The sequence below is a fragment of the Oncorhynchus kisutch genome, linkage group LG30 (genome assembly GCF_002021735.2).
Source record: "Oncorhynchus kisutch isolate 150728-3 linkage group LG30, Okis_V2, whole genome shotgun sequence".
In the NCBI taxonomy this organism is placed as follows: domain Eukaryota; kingdom Metazoa; phylum Chordata; class Actinopteri; order Salmoniformes; family Salmonidae; genus Oncorhynchus; species Oncorhynchus kisutch.
Window position 1 is genome coordinate 19,862,897 of NC_034203.2, and position 20,751 is coordinate 19,883,647.

Here is a 20,751-nt window from a genome sequence, read left to right on the forward strand (position 1 = left end):
GAGTTGGAAATATGAAATCTTTTCACACATTTTTTGGCACTATGCAGAAATCGCACTGCCATTTCTTGGTTGCAGAAACGAATAGTTCACCTAATTTCAGTTTATGTGACAAAATAAGCTAGTATAGTGTAGAGAATCATTCTACCATTTCAGCTGTTTGAAGCTGGTGTACAAAACCGAAAGTAAAAGATGCAAAAACAAAACTTAAGAACATGAAGCATAGAAATAGAGCACGTAGAACATATCTACAGCGTCTTAGACTTGCTTTCAAGTAGAATGATAGATCTATAACCCACATTTCTATGTGAATTTGTTCGAGTCGCCTAAAAAGGTAGCTTGTTGTCACGGCAACAGTGAAATGCTCTAAAAAGAGGTGGTGAAGTGGCAGGCAGCGAAGGAAAGGAATGGATACTGTGTTTCATCTGGCATCAAGGCAGCAGATGATATGTCAAAGGGAGAGGAGATCAGGTTGTGCACATCTCTGCACATCCAGAGCGTAATGACCCATGTCTGAACCCGGCCCAGAGGGGGCTTGTGGGCTGCTCTTCCAGATCCGTGCCGTTACGGTGTGACCCTGGATGACCCCGGGACAGTGGGGAGTCCACAAACTCCACACATTCCCAGTGTGGTGCAGGAGACCCCATCCTAGTGAGATCACCAATGCCATAGCAACAATGGGATTTGGGGACCACAGGGGTGACATGAGGAACACTCCTTTGATTTTGCCCAGCAACTTCTTGGCTGCTGATGTCATTGGATATGTCTGCTCACACTCAAAATACACCAGTGGTCACCAACTAGTCGATCGACTGGTCGATCTTTAAGGCATTTCTAGTCGATCACCAAACATTTCTGTAGAAAAGACAGCGATAAAGGTATAAAGGCTTGCGCTCCTTTTTAAAGCATGTATTCGTGTTGCGCAAAGTGTTCATTTCAAACCATTTAATTTGTCTGAAAAGACAAACTCCGGACCGGTATATCTGTGGCTAAATCGAGTGTGCCTACTGCGCTGACCATTCGGATAGCTCAAATCATGACCCCGGCCACAGCAATGTTTGATACTATGCCCAGAGTGAGACTGTCAAATAATTCAACAAAGAGCTGCTGTTTTTATGAGTAAGTTTATGTCAACATTTTTGTTCAGCACTGTCAACACTGTTTTTAACACTATTACAAAGCATAAAACACGCTTCTCCCTATTTCCACTCGCACTGCAGCTGCAATGAATGAGTAGCTAAGTGTATCGATAGCCCTCTGTTTTTATTATTATTAGCAGCTCGTCGTGTATATTTTATTATTGAGGGATATTTAACTTTCTCTGGTCATAGGAACAAATTTGTGCATGAGTCAGATGCGGTGCGACTCGAATTACGCCAACAGATGGAAGACTGTGTCCCCTCTCTCTGGACAGTCTCGCTGGAATAAAGGAGAGAGCAGGGACCGTGAGAGGTGGACCCTCTTCTGCTCTCTCCTTTCCTCCGCTGAGACTAATGCTGCATTCAAAACAACTGGGAACTCGGAAAGTCAGATTTTTTCCCCCCTAGTTCCGTATTGTCTTGAAAGCACTATGACCATCAGATGCAGGTGCCATCAGTGCTACACCACCAACTGACCTATTTTGTTATCAAAGCTCGAGTTTTGAAATATAATATGGTCTGAGAAGAACAATACTGGCAGGACAGGCATATAGCCAATATGCTGTGATAATGTATTAGGCCTACTGCCCAAACCTCATTCCTACACAACAGTTTTTATTAGTTAAAAGAAAATTAAGTCATGTTTTTTAAAATCCTGAGCGGGAGATCTCAGCTTGCTTTTTGACTGTGAAAGTGATGTTGACTCAAAAAGTCGGTGACCACTGAAATACACAAACACAAGACAAGAAATGCAGGAAAGAGCAGTGAGTGTAGATAGTATAATTTCAGTAGGAGGATATGCAACAGATGACAATGTCAGAAAAGTATCAGGAAAAAGTTGATATAAAGCCATGTTCAGCCAAAGCCTTGAATGCCCTGTGATATTGTTTAAATCATAAATATCAGTGTGATGGGCTTGACTAATCACAGATTTATCACAGCGTTGAAGTAAAGCAGATGATCATTTAAATGGCTCCGTGATTACTAGAAATTGTGGCCTCACCTATGGCTCTCTAAAATGAAACGTTTTGGCAAACACTGTGATATATGGATTCTCTCCAGGACCAGAGTGATTGGAAGTTACATGAAGGGAGACAGGATTCAGGAAGATGGACATTTTTATGGACTTCACAGAGCCAGGGTCACAGGGATCAGTGCCCAATATGCTGATATCTCTGCTCCATAGAGCAGCATAATATAGCAGCCTCTCTAAACGGATGCCAGGCCGGTGGAGGGTAAAGATGGGATAACCAGTCTGGAGATGTTTCCGAGATAGCTGCCTTCGCCCAGGCCAGTGAATTTCAAGCAGAAAGTGAGAAGGTACATCAGAAGAATCTCTATGGTTTAATGTTCACTGCAGGAAGCTCTGGGAAACCTTTACTTTTGTATTACCCATAGTGGTAGAAAATGGAATGGTAAAACAGAGCTCTCAGGAACCTTCAGACATCTCCATGTGCTCTGTAATGATATTGATTACCCTTTTTACTGGCAGCTCTTGAAAGAACATAGCTGGGTTGAGTGGTCAACAAGATGTGTCTTATGCACTACCAGCAAATAAAATTCTGCACATAGTCGTGACTGAGAAAACATTAGCCCTGATTGCCCTTGCAACTCAACTTTACCACATCTCGGAGCAGGACTAGTTCATCCTTGTTTGTGAACCTCACTGACAAGTAATGATTTTACATCGTTTTCTTCACAGGCGTAATCACATTTGGATAGGTTTTAATTTGGGAGTGCCCGTCTGCAACCTGACTGAGATACATGATTGGAAAATTTAAGTTGGCAACTTAACATATTCACATTCAGTAGGACTCACTAATGAACACTCATCTGAGCTCAGGGAGAAATTCCAAAAACGTTGTCAAGTCAGGATTATGGTTGCAAAATTCCAGGAACTTTCAGAAATCAGGATTTCTGTAAAACAAGCACATTTATTGAACGTTCCTGGAATTTTGAAAACAAGAATCAGGATATAGTAAATTATTCTCCAAAATGGAGGAAATTAGTTATGACACCAATGTTGAATCACTTTGTTGTTTTCTGCTGATACAGATTGATTGATGTCAGTTAGGTATAAAATGTCAGTGTGGCAAATGACCGAGGTTAACAGTCCCTGTATCTATTGATTAGTCTGTTCAATGTAAAGAGGCTAAGACAGCCTATTGGGTCTGCATTTTAAGTGGTTGTAAATTTACACTGAGAACATCCTGTATGCCATACCATTACCTCTATTTGCACAACCACATCAGCAAAATTTGCAAGCAGGAAATTGAGGCCACCATCTTCATTCTGATTTGATACTGGGTTGCTGTGCATTTACGAGGCACAACAAAAACGAAACCAATCCAAGCATCACACAGTTCTCCAACCAATCCCTGCACACATGCTCCTGTTAGGCCTACAGAAATAAAAGCCTATAAAAACAGATCTAAATGATGGGATACTCGAGCTACATTCCTTGCCAGACGAGGACATTTTTATCACGAACTGAAAATGGACCTGTTGATTGAAGTATGAAAAAGGTGTTCCAACAACGCTCTGCAGTTTTGTAATAATTGCGTCCCGTCTATTTTCCGCTTAGGCTACTTTGCAAAGCTGCTAGTGCCAAGAACAGCTCAAATGAAAAAAGTGAACCAACAGTCCGTCATTACTTTAAGACATGAAGGTCAGTCAATCTGAAAATGTTCAAGAACTTTGAAAGTTTCTTCAGGTGCAGTAGCAAAAACCATCAAGCGCCATGATGAAACTGGCTCTCATGAAGACCGCCACAGGAAAGGAAGACCCAGAGTTACCTCTGCTGGAGAGGATAAGTTCATTAGAGTTACCAGCCTCCGAAATTGCAGCCCAAATTAATGCTTCACGGAGTCCAAGTAACAGATACATCTCAACATCGACTGTTCAGGGGAGACTGCTTGAATGTTCGAATGGTCGATTTGCTGCAAAGAAACCACTACTAAATAATAATAATAAGAAGAGACTTACTTGGGCCAAGAAACATGAGCAATGGACATTAGATAGTTGGAAACCTGTCCTTTGGTCTGATAAGTCCAAATTTGAGATTTTTGATTCCAACCGCCATGTCTTTGTGAGACGCAGAATAGTTGAACGGATGATCTCTGTATCTGTGGTTCCCACCGTGAAGCATGGAGGAGGAGGTGTGATGGTGTGGGGGGTGCTTTGCTGGTGACACTGTCCGGGGGTGTCCTCGGATGGGTCCACAGTGTCTCCTGACCCCTCCTGTCTCAGCCTCCAGTATTTATGCTGCAGTAGTTTATGTGTCGGGGGGCTAGGGTCAGTTTGTTATATCTGGAGTACTTCTCCTGTCCTATTCGGTGTCCTATGTGAATCTAAGTGTGCGTTCTCTAATTCTCTCCTTCTCTCTCTCGGAGGACCTGAGCCCTAGGACCATGCCCCAGGATTACCTGACATGATGACTCCTTGCTGTCCCCAGTCCACCTGACCGTGCTGCTGCTCCAGTTTCAACTGTTCTGCCTTCTTATTATTCGAACATGCTGATCATTTGTGAACATTTGAACATCTTGGCCATGTTCTGTTTTAATCTCCACCCGGCACAGCCAGAAGAGGACTGGCCACCCCACATATGCTCTCTCTAATTCTCTCTTTTTTTTCTCTCTCTCTCGGAGGACCTGAGCCCTAGGACCATGCCCCAGGACTACCTGACATGATGACTTCTTGCTGTCCCCAGTCCATCTGACTGTGCTGCTGCTCCAGTTTCAACTGTTCTGCCTTATTATTATACGACCATGCTGGTCATTTATGAACATTTGAACATCTTGGCCATGTTCTGTTATAATCTCCACCCGGCACAGCCAGAAGAGGACTGGCCACCCCACATAGCCTGGTTCCTCTCTAGGTTTCTTCCTAGGTTTTGGCCTTTCTAGGGAGTTTTTCCTAGCCACCGTGCTTCTACACCTGCATTGCTTGCTGTTTGGGGTTTTAAGCTGGGTTTCTGTACAGCACTTTGAGATATCAGCTGATGTACGAAGGGCTATATAAATACATTTGATTTGATTTGATTTGATTCGACACTGTCAGTGATTTATTTTGAATTCAAGCCACACTTAACCAGCATGCCTACCACAGCATCCTGCATTACGTCATCCCATCTGGTTTGAGCATAGTGGAGCTATCATTTGTTTTTCAACAGGACAATGACCCAACACACCTCCAGGCTGTGTAAGGGCTACTTTACCAAGAAGGAGAGTGATGGAGTGTTGCATCAGATGACCTGGCCTCCACAATCACTCGACCTCAACCCAATTGAGATGGCTTGGGATGAGTTGGACCGCAGAGTGAAGGAAAAGCTGCCAACAAGTGCTCAGCATATGTGGGAACTCCTTCAAGACTGTTGGAAAAGGATTCCAGGTGAAGCTGGTTGAAAGAATTCCAAGAGTGTGCAAAGCTGTCATCAAGGCAAAGGGTGGCTACTTGAAGAATCTAAAATATATTTTTATTTGTTTAACACTTTTTTGGTAAGTACATGATTCCTTATGTGTTATGTCATAGTTTTGATGTCTTCACTATTATCCTACAATGTAGAAAATAGTTTTTTTTTCATTGAAAAAGACACTTGAATGAGTAGGTGTGTCCAAACTTTTGACTGGTACTGTATATGGCACAATTTAGCAATTTGGATGTGTTATCTGTAATGGTTATTATTAATTAGGCATTGTTGCTCACTGTTGGCTTAGGCTTATAGATAAATGCAAAACATTTAAATCTAGTGCAGTTCTTGTGTTCTAAAAATATATATTTTTTTACCATTCGAGTACTCGAGTACTCAGATTTTCTTTGGGTATCGGCAAGAACTCGTACATTTAAAATGCTAATTCCTAGTCTAGGGTACATTCTTCTCCAATGTTACAGAGGCCTGTGTGAATGAGGCTTTGTGATAGCAATTAAAATCAGCTTTTACAGCTCGTTTGTCATGTCTTGGCACTGAAACAGCGCTGAAGTGGAACCTAAACCATCTGTACGTTTTGATAGGTCAGGTTCAGGGGGAAGACAGATGTGTGGCCTCCAGTTGGGTGGTGATGAGAGGAGGAGAGGTCTGTCTCTCGCTCTATGTCTCTTTCTCTCTCTCTATTTCCACTGGACCAGTGACTGTTAATTTAGGATCCTATCAGTTCGCTGCTGATAGATATTAATTTACTTTTTTCCCCATGCTCCCTCTTGGCTTAACGAGCTGCTCAGATGTCAGATGGCAATTACAGGGATACTATTTTATCAGCTTAATTACTGATATTTCCTGCCTATTGATTCATCCTCCACAACGAGATTATTATACCGACGACCTCAGCTGCTCTCTGTCTCTGTGGCCAAACTGAAACACTTAGGAATGTGACCCAAGACATATTTATAATCTCACATTGCTTACACCAGGTACAATGTCTGCTGTACATAGAAGCTAAAGAGAGACAGAGAGTGGATCTAGGCAGGCTAGCTATCACATAACAACACTTTACTGAAAACTGCCAAGGCGGGGGAGATAGGGGAGTAGAGAGCAGGGCTGACTGGGCTGGGGTGGTGGTGGTGTGTGTTTGTGTCAAGCTTTGGTGAAGATTGAGGACGAGCTGTGCAGGTTGGTTGCTATGTCAACACAGGGTGACCTCAGTACGCTTGACAGAATGGGGGCTTGAGAAAGGGACTTGATGTAGCAGTCATCGCTTGGCCCCTCTTACTCATTTTGGAGGTCAGACAGATGGGACCCTTGCGAGTTCCTTTTTATAATGAATATATTCTCCCGCAGAGGATGGTGAAGGCTTCCTCCACCAAGTAACAGAGATGACCATCAGGAAGACAATTTTGAGCTTCTGGACCATCAACAAATATAAGCTACTATCTCTGAATCCAATCTGTATGCCTATAATTCATTTATCTTACTTTATGTCCAAATAACAGCAAAAGATAGGTTAACTCTTAGTCAAGTATGATGAATTTGTACAGAGGAGTTTAGTGTAGCCATCTTATTTAAATAAGATAATTCATGTTAATATTATGAAGCTTGATTCAATTTAAATACTCCTACATTTGCTGAAAACCCAACGTTTTAATGATCCATGAACCAATCACTTTAATGGAAAGTGATCTAGACAATTCCACAATAAGAGCAAATTCCTCCCTGAACTTTACACAGTTCTCTCTGTCTAAGCCAGAGAAAAAGAAGTTCAATAATTCAATATCACTTTTTCTCTGCTGCATGGGGAACATTTTCACAAAATATACTTTATCTCTGTGAAAAGGCAGGTCAAGAATGTATTATTTTGTTACAATAGAAAATGAAAATACGTTTTGTGTCTATGGGTTTCACTGCCCACTGCAACCTGCCTTTACATTGATCTGTTGTTGTACTCCCTCAGATACTGTTACCGTGCCATTGCTTTTATAGGTATATCTATTTGGTTGTTTTCCAGGGAGGATGCACCGTTTGGAATTCCATTGAATTGCTTTTTCCAGTTAATTAGTGGTAGCTTAAACTTTAGGACGGCTGCACCCAGCCAGTACCCCATGAAGGTCGCCGCGCCCGCCAAAAGTGTAAATTATACTGTGGGGTGAATGTTGCCGTGTAATCTGTCCATGAAAATAATGCCAGCTCCCAGCCTCGTGTGGACTGATAAGGCCTCCGACTGCACCTTGCTGGTGAGGAAAAAATAAAACATCACAGTTGAGATCCACAGCAGCTCCCAGGGATACTAACACCAAGTTGCAAACATTTAATTATACTGTACCGCTGTTGCTATGGGGCCACCGCGTCTTGATTTTCTCAGCTTGCTATGAAATGGATGCCTCTGGTATAGATTTAAGTCAGACAAGCCCTTAACGTATAACATTATATTATAGTTAGTCAGAGCCGGGTCAAATTGATCTTATCTGTATAAAACCCCCACTGCATCCTCAACCTTTATGGTCTTATGTTTCATGCTGCTTGAGGTACTTTTCTCCCCTGTGACCCTATAAAACACAGGGCCGGGCAAAATAAACCCAATGAATGGTTCAGTTCCATGGTGAGAGTTCTTAGGATTCTGGATCTGAATATCTTGGTACTCAAATAGACTACTATCTGTATGGTTAATGCATTTACTGTACTTTCTGATGTGGCACATACACTGCTATTTCTATAATCTCCAACAATGGTTATATAAGGTTTCAAGCCTTTGTTTGTAATGGGTTATAGAGGATGGAAAAATGTCCTAGCAAAGCTCTGCAGTAGGAATGCCTGTTTTGCATTTTATAATACATTTCCCATTATAAAATCAAAAAACTGTCAGGTCCTCCTGCTGTGCACGTATCCCCTGACCATGTGTACAGCTGTGATGCGGCCCCAGTGTAATGTCTCACTTGGAGGCGAATCGTCAGTAAATTGCCTTCAATTCAGACCTTTGCAAACTCACAGGCCTGCCTAACACACCAACGTATTGGGAGGTGTTGGTGTGGATTTGAAGACAGACGCATTAGTCCCCTTCAACTTCCATGAACAAGATGTCACTAATGTGGTGCGTCCGTGGGCAGGCTCAATCAACGGCAAATAAACGCAGGCACTCTCACCTGCGCTGCACAGTGCCGTGGCTACAGCTTCTATTAAGGGCCAGAGAGGTCTGTCAGCTAAGCCCATTCCCACCCAACCATCTAAAGTGCAGGGATAAATCGAACTTCAGAATGATGGAAAGGCTTGCTGGCCAAGTAGGCTGGAGTGAGTGAAGGCATAGGTTTACTATTAGCATGTAAATACTGTTTTACTAGCCCAGATGTCAGGCCATCCATATGGTTTATGTAGTCCCATTGAGAGCTTCAACTCTTCCATACCTGCTTGCTCGGTAGGTATTGACTGGTGGGAAAAAGGTATCCACCCTCCACTGTAATTAGCAATCAGGTTGAATAACACCGTGGATTGCCACTCAGAGTGAGAGTCTGCTTTATTGCAATTTACTTAGCTGTGTATAGGTGTAGCAAAGTGTGCCACTGCGAATTATCTAGTACAAGCGACATCTGCCTGGGAAGATTTGCCTGTCACCGAGATTTGTTTAAGAGCTCCACTGTATTACGTTCCTGGCCGGGATGCACTGTGCAGCAGTGTTGCTTTCTGGAGGCACCACATGGTTGACTGCATGTAGTCAGATTTTAGTGATCTATTTCAAGCAGTATAAATATATTTTTAAACTCCCTTTGATATGGTTTGTGTATGCTCTCTATTGCGTGGCTAGCTCAACTGTATATTTTAATGGGGTGATGTATAAATCAGCTAGAAATCATAACAACAAGGTTTTTATTAGCATCCATCTCCACAAAATGTAAGAGGTTCTCCTATCAGATCCTCCCTTAGTATGGTGTACAAAATAATCTGCAGTCATATGATCAATAGTTTTTTATATCCTGCAATGCTACTAGAAACACTATAGCGTCACCTAGTGTTTATCAGAGGCCATTTCTCTACGTGGGAGGCAAAGTACTGTATCCCTGGAACACCAACTCTTCTGGGGTGAGGACATATTCTGTGTTCTATATTGTGTCAAAGAATCTTCTAATCTTCACCTTCCCAACATCTGGTAATTGGTACCGATCTGACTGTTAGAAACAGGAAGCATAAATTTAGATTGGAAGTGCTGAAGGTGGGCTGCAGATGACAGGATTTACCTCAGCTTTCTCATCCTGAGACACTTTCCAAAGTGAATGGAATTTAATGGATGTTTTCTCCTTTCCTTGAAAGCGATTTGTCTTCTGCAGCATCATCTTGATATTCATTATGTTTGTCTCATAACTGTCTGGCTGATGAGGTAAAGCAATATGTCAAAGCAAATTGGTGTGTGTATGCATGCGTGTGTGCGTGTGCGTAAGAGTGAGTGTTTATGTGTCGTTGTGTGTTCATCTATTTCTGATTCTCCATCCTAAGGACAAAAATCATGTATTTATCCAGAAGGATTCACTAAGTCGATTTCCCTACGCATCGCATTTTATCTCAGAGCCTAGGAGTCCAGGACATCCTCCAAACTCGGCCACCGTTAATGTCCTGCCTGCCTTGAAAATGTTCAGACGTGACCGGAGTTTCACCAGCCGTGTTTGACCTGGACAAAGTCCATGCTATGGCTCCAGGCACAGACCCTCACTTCCTACTTCTGTCTGATTAATCAAGCACTGTCACTGGCCACAGAGGGCCACCGCACCACTGTATCCCTCAGGCCTAAACATGGCTGTGTCCCAAATGATTTTTTTGACCGGAGCCCCTATCTGGTCGATAGAGCACTAAATAGGTAATAGGGTGCCATTTGGGACGATGACCATGTGTACGACCGTCGACCCACCAGAGGTCCAGCTTGTCGCGACTTGATGAAGACTGACGTGCCCTGGTAGTTGATGATCAGCATTTACATACATGATATGAAAAGCTGAGCTTCATCACTCAAACTGCCACAGGCCCAGATCAAACGCCCATGACAAGCCCACCATTACCATGCGTGTCACACTTTGAGGACAATGTGATCTATGAATAACAATGTGCAAACCCCATCTTTCTGATCATATCTAATGTGCCTTACTGTCCTCTTGTTTGATTGATGGCCATGTGCTTTTATTCATTCACATGCAACAAAGTGCAGTGTATACTGATTTAGTTTTATCTCATTCTATGATAGGGACCACATTATGTGCTAGAGCAAAAGTCGACTGTCTGTTTCTCCCCCTCACCCTGTTGGCTCATGAAGCCATGTTTAATTTCATCAAAACCAGCTCTCAGCAACTGGCTATTCCCTAGTTTGCTTTTGAGCTTTTAAATTGCCTGTGTATGCACACGACTCAGCAGAATGAAGGAATGGTAATCTGAACCCTTTTTAAGAGAAAAAGTGCCGAAGCTTTGCATTTAATAACGCAAGAGATGTCTTTGAAGATGCCAGCACTGCCCTAAGTGCATTTGAGAGGACAGCATAATAAATGGAACTAAATGCAGTGCCAGTTTTGAGGGAAATGCAATACACATGTGGATATACCCAATATACTGCATATCACATTTCGTTTTTAAAACTAACACCAATAACTTCTCTATTTCAGGAAAAGATTACATGATTTCAAACATTGTTTGTAACAATATGTATTATTCAACAAATTATTATATCCAAATCCCACAGTAACTATAACTATGCCCTTTTCAGGGAATTCCCCATCAGAAGAGTCAGAGGAGCGCGACAAGGAGCCCCGGACCCTGACCTACCCAGCGTACATCGCCAGCCTGCTGGACTCTGGTGCCAAGCGCATGGCGGCGGGGGTTCGCATGGACTGCAGCAGCCAGGGCCAGTGTCCATACTCCTGCCACCTCTGCCACATGAGCCCTGGGCCTGGGCGTCCAGCCGAGCCTGTCCTGCTCCAGATCACTAAGGCCGCTCCGCTCTACGAGCTGGTCTCCAACAACCACACCTACCAGGTACAGAAAGCTTTCACTGACAACCTTGGTTTACCCCCATTTTAGCAGTCCCAGACACATTTTCAGGAGTGTATTCCTAAAAGCAAAAAGTAGTGATACTTTAAGAGCAGTGTGCATATTATTTCCATGAATAAAACCTCAGATTTTGCTTTTCCAATTTTGAATTTAGAGCATAAAAGAACATTCACCACCAATATTTAAATGTAAATTCATACATACAATCATGCAGCGAGAGAAGCCCTTGGTTTGTTACCTGTAATAATCTACGCTGAGAGTCAGGAAGCATGTTCAGATAGCAGACAGACAAACCAATAAAAACAAACAGCTCACTGACATGAAACAGCAACAATGACAACTAGGGAAGAAACCAAAAGGGAGTGACATGAAGGGCAGGTAATCAAGGAGGTGATGGAGTCCAGGTGAGTGTCATTCTGCGAGTTATGCTGGTGACAGGTGTGCGCCCTAATGAGCAGCCTGTTGACCTAGAGGCCAGAGACGGAGCACAAATGTCAGTACCCCCTCCCTGATGTGCGGTACCAGCCGCAGGACCCCGACCAAGATGACGATCCCGAGGATCAGGAGCGGACCGGTGCAGGATCCCGTCGATCCGGCTGAGGCGTGGGAGCATGACGACCTAGAACGCCAGGGAGAAAGCATTTGTGACAGTACCCCCTCCCCGGCATATTCGGCCCAGCCGCAGTAGGACGCCAACCACAGGGACGATCCCGGCGCTCCGGTGCGGACATGTCGCCATCAGAACCTGATGAGCTGGCTGAAACATCCGGTTGCCTCAGTTGAGGCACGGGAATCTGTTCACCCAGTTTAGGCATGGGAACCTATCGAACCCGCTGAGGCCTCCCAGGTAGCTCCGGCTCCAACACCCCGGATTGTCCCTGTGGTGGGCATCCTGCGGCTGGAGCCGAACACGCCGGGGAGGGGGTACTGTCACGTGTGCTAGGTCTCTAGGTCACCATGCTCCCGCACCTCAGCTGGATCGACAGGTTCCCGCACCTTAGCAGAGTGGAACATGATCTTGGTTGTCGTCCTGCGGCTGGAGCCGCGCATCGGGGAGGGGGTACTGTTACGTGTGCTCCCTCTCCTGCCTCTAGGTCACCAGGCTGCTCGTTATGGCGCACACCTGTCACCATCGTTACGCGCATCAGTGCATTATGACACTCACCTGGACTCCATCACCTCCTTGATTACCTTCCCTATATCTGCCACTCCCTTTGGTTCCTTCCCCAGGTGTCATTGTTTCTGTTTCAGTTTCCTGTCTGTGCATTGTTCTTGTTTCTTATTATGTTTTAAAAAAAAAAATTAACACTCACTCCCTGAACTTGCTTCCCGACTCTCAGTGCACATTGCTACAGTAACGCAGCAAAACACATATGCGAGATGTTTGACAATTAGCGGTCTCAAAAAGAGAAGCTGCTCTCCGACAAAGATGTTGTGAAATTGTGTAGTGTATGCTGGACATAAGCCTACATCAATATGTCAGATGGCAAACAGTAAGCTAGAGCATGATTGCATGACCCCCTAGAGGGGCAGATCATATTGATGTCTAGACAGGCTCTGTGTTATTGACAGTGTTTGCTCCATCCTCCTGTCTCTTTGCAGGCACTGCAGGAGGCCATGATGAGCATGCTGTGGTGTTCTGGGAAAGGTGACGTAATCGATGACTGGTGCCGTTGTGACTCAAGTGCATTCGGGACAGATGGACTGCCAACATGTGCCCCTCTCCCTCAGCCTAGGTGAGTCACTCAAAACAATTTGTCTACTCGACTTGATAAACACAAGTAACATTGTATGTATTGATATCTAAAGATGAGCTTGTCTTGTCATGATTTGCTGAGTTAGTTAGGTGTAACTCTTTTTATTTTATCCCAGGCTCAGGTTGTCCCACTCCTATGAGCCCAGCAGTTCATTGGTCATCGTGGAATGGAATCACACTGAGCCACCAATCGGGGTGCGGATCGTGGATTACCTCATTAGCCAGGAGAAAGTGACAGAGAGGACAGACCACTCCAAAATGGAGACAGGTACATACCTTCTGTTTCAGTTGAGGATTTATGGTATTTATGTTCATTTCATACAGTATATCCATGTATAAATACAGAAATAGCCGTGCATGGTTGCTAAAATGTTGAGGCAAGGTAAGGGAACCTCTAACTATATGTTACCACAGCAAAATTCCAGATTCTTATATTAATGATTTACATTTGTTATTATTGTAGTTTTGCATAAAACCACAAGATGGTGGTCAATGCTAACAAGAGTGTGGTCTGCATTTTAGATTTCTAGATTTACCAAATACTAAATGTGCAAAGTAGTGGAGTGCATCACACATGTTCTAGTGCTGAATCATCTTCATCGGTCACTTCATCACACAGAGAAAAGTATATCAAATAATTAAATAAGATGATTTTAAGATAAAAACATCCTAAATATAAACTTTGAATGTCATTGGTGTTTAATATGAGGGTTTCAGAATAAAATACCCTTTAAATATATGAATTTATTTACAAACTTTTATGTATTTTACTATGTCAATATGGAATTGGTGTGAATGTTTTGGCATCAAAAGGGTGGCAGCAGTGAAAAAGTCAATAGTTGGAAGAGTTGCAGAGTTAATTGAAAATAATGGCATTTCTGATTAGGTGCTTTTTTTCATTAATTAGGCTATTTTCTTTTGAACAATATGGTCTATCTACTAGAAACTTGTGGAAAATATGGATACAGATATAATAAATTAATACTATGTACAGTTGAAGTATGTAAACTTCTGACTAACTTCACTGTGCCTTCAAACAGCTTGGAAAATTCCAGGAAATTATGTCATGGCTTTAGAAGCTTCTGATATGCTAATTTACATAAATGTATTCAATTGGAGGTGTACCTGTGGATGTATTTCAAGGCCTACCTATCAAACTCTGTGCCTCTTTGCTTGACATCATGGGAAAATCTAAAGAAATCAACCAAGACCTCAGACAAACAATTGTAGACCTCCACAAGCCAGGTTCATCCTTGGGAGCAATTTCCAAATGCCTGAAGGTACCATGTTCATCTGTACAAACAATAGTATGCAAGTATAAACACCATGGGACCACGCAGTCGTAATACCGCTCAGGAAGGAGACGCATTCTGTCTCCTAGAGATGAACGTACTTTGGTGCGAAAAGTGCAAATCAATCCCAGAACAACAGCAAAGTTCCTTGTGAAGATGCTGGAGGAAACACGTACAAAAGCATCTATATCCACAGTAAAACGAGACCTATATCCACATAACCTGAAAGGCCGCTCAGCAAGGAAGAAGCCACTGGTCCAAAACTGCCGTAAAAAGCCAGACTACGGTTTGCGGGGACAAAGATTGTACTTTTTGGAGAAATTTCCTCTGGTCTGATGAAACAAAAATAGAACTGTTTGGCCATAATGACCATCGTTATGTTGAGGAAAAAGGGGTAGGCTTGCAATCCAAAGAACAACATCCCACCCGTGAAGCAAGGGGGTGGCAGCATCATGTTGTGAGGGTGCTATGCTGCAGGGGTGACTGGTGCACTTCACAAAATAGATGGCTTCATGGGGAAGAAAATGATGTGGATATATTGAAGAAACATCTCAAGACATCGGTCAGGAAGTTAAAGCTTGGTCGCAAATGGGTCCAAATGGACAATGACCACAACAATACTCCCAAAGTTGTGGAAAAATGACTTAAGGACAACAAAGTAAAGGTATTGGAGTGGCCATCACAAAGCCCTGACCTCAATCCTGTAGAAAATTTGTGGTCAGAACTGAAAAAGCATGTGCGAGCAAGGAGGCCTACAAACCTCAGTTACATCAGCTCTGTCAAGAGGAATTCACCCAACTTATTGTGGGAAGCTTGTGGAAGGCTACCTGAAACATTTGACCCAATCTTAAAGGTAGTGCTACCAAATATGAATTGATTGTATGTAAACTTCTGACCCACTGGGAATGTGATGAATGAAATAAAAGCTGAAATTTAATCACTCTACTATTATTCTTCCATTTCATTCTTAAAATAAAGTGGTGATCCTAACTGACCTAAGACAGGGAATTTTTACTACGATTAAATGTCAGGAATTGTGAAACTGAGTTTAAATGTATTTGCCTAAGGTGTATGTAAACTTCCGACCAACAGTATATATGAATATTCTTTTTAAAGTTATTCAAGTATATATTACCGAAGCTATCATAGCTTGCCATAGAAAAAATTACTGAAGATTATGGTATTTTTGCAATCATAAGCAAGTCCCATTCTAGCAAACTCTGGACGAGTGCTTTTCTAGCAAGGGATAAGTGGGCTGCTGCCACACATGTCCTATTGGCTTTTCTGTTTCAAGTTGCTGTAATTACCATCATGGACTGGTTGTTTTCACCAACAGGTTAGCTGGGGAGTCCTGTGCAGTCTCAGCTTGTTTCCCGAGCAATGGCCCTTCAGCCCGCCCTGGATTCACTTCTAGCATCCAATTTTAAGCTTGAAATAGGTTGCTTTTCTGGCAAACATATGATGACAAAAAATTATTGACAGATGAAACTGATTAGGCTAACATACTGAAAATGGCCCATAAAATACACATGGCTCAAAACTATAAGTGTTTTTAAATCTTTATGGAATGATTAGTGGATTGATTGCTTCAAAGCACGCACCTTGAATTTTTTTTATAAAAAAAAAAAATGTAACCTTTATTTAACTAGGCAAGTCAGTTAAGAACAAATTCTTATTTTCAATGACAGCCTAGGAACAGTGGGTTAACTGCCTGTTCAGGGGCAGAACGACAGATTTGTACCTTGGCAGCTCGGGGATTTGAACTAGCAACCTTCCGGTTACTAGTCCAACGCTCTAACCACTAGGCTACCCTGCCAAATGTCTAATATAGGTGGTAGAATGGAGCTATGCAGACAGTAGGGTACAGATCTTGGACCACCTAGGAGCAGAGGAAAGATATCTGGTCATCAAGATGGCGACGATAGAGAAGCCGGCAGCTTCGCTTCTAGTCCTTAGGAAACTGCAGTAGATTTTTTTAAATGTATTTTTTATTTTGTTAGCCCAGAACTTTTATTACATACAACCGGGAATAACTATTGGACATCAGAGAGACGTAAATTTACCAGCACTACGACCAGGAAAACGACTTTTCCCAAAGCGTATCCTTTGTCTGCACCTCCAAGGGCATTTGAACTGATTCCAGAGGCTGACCCAAAACAACGCCGCCGGAGGAGAGGGTGACGGAGCGGTCTTCTAAATGAGGCTTCAGATGCACGCACACCACCCACCGCTTCCGAGTGTATTACTCGCTAATGTCCAGTCCCTAGTTAACAAAGTCGACGAAATCAGGGCAAGAGTTGCTTTCCAGAGATATCCGGGATTGTAACATACTCTGTTTCACGGAAACATAGCTAGCTATATGTTCCGGGTAGCCTTAGATAATAACATTGATGTATACGCTGACTCGTTAAGCAAGTTTATAAGGAAGTGTATAGAAGATGTTGTACCCACTGTGACTATTAGAACCTTCCCTAACCAGAAACCGTGGAATGATGGCAGCATTCGCGCAAAACTTAAATCACTACCACCACATTTATTCATGGCAAGGCGACTGGAAATGTGAATGAATACAAACCGTGTAGTTACTCCCTCCGTAAGGCAATCAAACAAGCAAAGTGTCAGTATGGAGACAAAGTGGAGTCATCATTCAACAGCTCAAACACGAGATGTATGTGGCAGGGTCTAAAGATAATCACGGATTACAAAAATAAAACCAGCCCTGTCGTGGACATCGAATTCTTGCTTCCAGACAAATTAAACAACTTCTTTGCACACTTTGACGACCATACAGTGCCACCGACGAGGCTCGCTACCAAGGGCTGTGGCCTCTCCTTCTCCATGGCCAACGTGAGTAAAACATTTAAACATGTTAACAGATGGCATCCCTAGCCACATCCTCAGAGCATGCGCAGACCAGCTAGCTGGTGGGTTTATGCACATATTTAATCAAACCTTATCCCAGTCTGCTGTCCCTACATGCTTCTACATGACCACCATTGTTCCTGATCCCAAGAAAGCTAAGGTAACTGAACTAAATGACTATCGCCCCGTAGCACTCACTTCTGTCATCATGAAGTGCTTTGAGAGACTAGTCAATGATCATATCACCTCCACCCTACCTGTTATCCTAGACCCACTTCAATTTGCTTACTGCCCCAAGGTCCACAGACGATGCAATTGCCATCCCACTGCAGACTGCGCTCTCCCATCTGGACAAGAGGAATACCTATGTAAGAATGCTGTTCATTGACTACAGCTCAGCATTTAACACCATAGTACCCTCCAAACTCGTCATTAAGCTTGAGACCCTGTGTCTCGACCCCGCACTGTGCAACTGGGTCCTGGACTTCCTGACGGGCCGCCCACAGGTGGTGAAGGTAGGAAACAACATCTCCACTCCACTGATCCTCAACACTGGGGCCCCACAAGGGTGCGTTCTCAGCCCTCTCCTGTACTCCCTGTTCATTGCGTGGCTATGCACACCTCCGACTCTATCAAGTTTGCAGACGACACAACAGTAGTAGGCTTGATTACCAACAACGACGAGGCAGCCTACAGGGAAGAGGTGAGGGCCCTCGGAATGTGGGTGTCAGGAAGATAACACTTTCCACCTTCTCCATTGAGTGAGAGGTTAAGTTCCTCGGTGTACATATCACCGACAAACTGAAATGGTTCACGCAATACAGACTGTGGTGAAGAAGGCGCAACAGCACCTCTTCAACCTCGGGAGGCTGAAAAAATGTGTCTTGTCACCAAAAACTCTCACTAACTTTTAAAGATGCACAATTGAGAGTATCCTGTCAGGTTTTATCACTGCTTGGTACGGCAACTGCACTTTCTCACAACTGCAAGGTTTTCCAGAGGATGTTGCGGTCTGCCCAACGCATCACCGGGGGCAAACGATCTGCCCTCCAGGACATCTACACCACCCGATGTCACAGCAAGGCAAAAAAGATAATCAAGGACAATAACCACCCAGAAGGCGAGGTCAGTAAAGGTGCATCAAAGCTGGGACAGAGATTGAAAAACAGCTTCTATTTCAAGGCCATCGGATTGTAAAATAGCCACCATTAGCACAGAAGCAGCTGCCTACCTACCAACTTGATAAATGCAACACAAGTCACTTTAATAATAATGCGACTTTAAGAATGTTTACATATCTCGCATTACTCATCTCATATGTATATACTGTATCCTTCACAATCTATTGCATCTCAGCCGCTCTGTCACTGCTCATCCATATATTTTATACTTATATATTCTTATCCCATTCCTTTACTAGATTGTGTGTATTAGGTTTTGTTGTGGAATTTGTTAGATATTAGGTTTTGTTGTTAGATACTGCTGCACTGTCGGACCTAGAAGCATTTTGCTACACTCGCAATAACATCTGCTAACCATGTGTATGTGACCAATAAAATTTGATTTGAAAGAAACATTGTCATAACGAGTGGTTCTGATTTAAGCACTCAGTCACCTGTCAGATTAAACCCCAAAAATCATGTGGTAAATAACCTTCAGATGAACCTACTAAAACTCTCTGGGCCTCTTCCCTCTGGAAATGTGCTCTCTGTTTTACAGGTGTTATCGAGAACCTTAAATGTTTCTTCGGCTGTCCCCATAGGGAACCCTTTGAAGAACCCATTTTGGTTCGAGGTAGAACCCTTTTGTGTTCTATGTAGAACCCTGTCCATAACGTAATAGGATTTAATCTTATAGCTACACTTCTAACGTATGCCTTTTGTTTGGCGAAAACCCTTATGTTGCACGGGATTAAATAACCATCTCTATAGGTCTATTTGTATAATGAAGTATTGGACTTGAATACAAGTGCATAATATATTTTGGTTCCAATATAATGTCATCTAGCCTGTCTTGATGTGAACAGGTTTAATTCAGTATTAATTGAAAGTGACATTGATTACTTTGCACCACCAACCAGAATAAAATCAACCGAGATATAGAGATTGGCGTGTTTTTTATCGATCAAAACATTTTCTGTTTTAGATTGATGATGAATAATCTGATGTGTTTTGCACCTGTTGCATATCCCAAGTTATCCAGTTGATACGGTGCCACACAGTGATACATTTCAACAAGAGTTATTGACATTTCACATAATGTGTCTTTACACAGATTCTCTTGTCTGATTGCGCTATATGGCCCTCAGTCTTTAGAGTCATTCATCCATATCCAAAGGGGATATTGACTTTCCCTCTAAAGTTTATTTATAGATCGTTCATGGCTTCCCCTCTCTTCAGGCTATACTGCTCATCCCAAACCCCGACATCTAAATGTTGTGGCCGATTATAACCAAAATAACATATTATATCAAGTCCAAATGTGGGACTGTGAAAAAGTGATCGATGAGGTGCTATTGCAAGGGCTAAGACTTACTGGAAGGGAAGACATTTTTTATATTTTTTTGGTCTTGTGGACTTAAACCCTTCATCTCTGTTAGGCCTGGATTTGAATGTGATTCAAAACAGCTTCTATGCAGTGTTTACTGGAATGATCGGAACAGATTCCATGGAATGTCAAAAATATGACTACACAATCTTTTATCCCTCATTTTGTAGAGACTCAAGAAACATATGGGGGATTTTCTTCCTTTTTTCAAAAGGGAACTTGGACAACCTTTTCCTTCATTTACACAAAGCAATGGGGTGTTCCTCACATTGTACTGGTCACTTTCGTGCTTCCCTTCGCCTTGGATTACATGACCCTATATTGTAGCTAGATACATACTGTATAATATATCATAGCTAATGATTGTTGTCCGACCCTCTGGACAGGGGCTGGTTGTGTGCTAATCTTACGCATAATGTAATTCAGGCACACAATATGACATCATAGCCCTCTCCCAGATGTTTAAGTTGACTAAATCGGAAGTCTGCTTTTAGTCATCACACACGGGCCAAACTCCCTGAGATCACCCAATAACGACAGGGTTTATTCAGGGGTCAGTGGGACATGACATCCAATCCGTAAACAGATTACTCACACCCATGTGCCACACTTCCTCCCTGGTAGGACAATAGAGCAAGGAGAGCTCCTGAAAGGGATGAATGTTTCCACCGAGCGCTTTGGCGGCCAATGAGCTCACCTCATCTGTTGGGC

General features: G+C 42.9%; 1 protein-coding gene across 7 annotated transcripts in view; it reads left to right on the forward strand.

The window, feature by feature from the left end:
* The window catches only part of LOC109875211 (astrotactin-1), a 261,237-nt gene that overhangs the window by 181,383 nt on the left and 59,103 nt on the right, over positions 1 to 20,751 (forward strand). For 4 of the 7 annotated variants that reach the window (XM_020467457.2, XM_020467458.2, XM_020467460.2 and 1 more), the window contains 3 exons: positions 11,300 to 11,568; positions 13,186 to 13,319; positions 13,456 to 13,607. In XM_020467457.2, coding sequence (XP_020323046.1) covers positions 11,300 to 11,568; positions 13,186 to 13,319; positions 13,456 to 13,607 — 555 coding nt within the window. The remainder of the gene's footprint in view (positions 1 to 11,299; positions 11,569 to 13,185; positions 13,320 to 13,455; positions 13,608 to 20,751) is intronic. The other 3 variants (XM_020467459.2, XM_031810554.1, XM_031810555.1) reach the window with 1 other exon arrangement.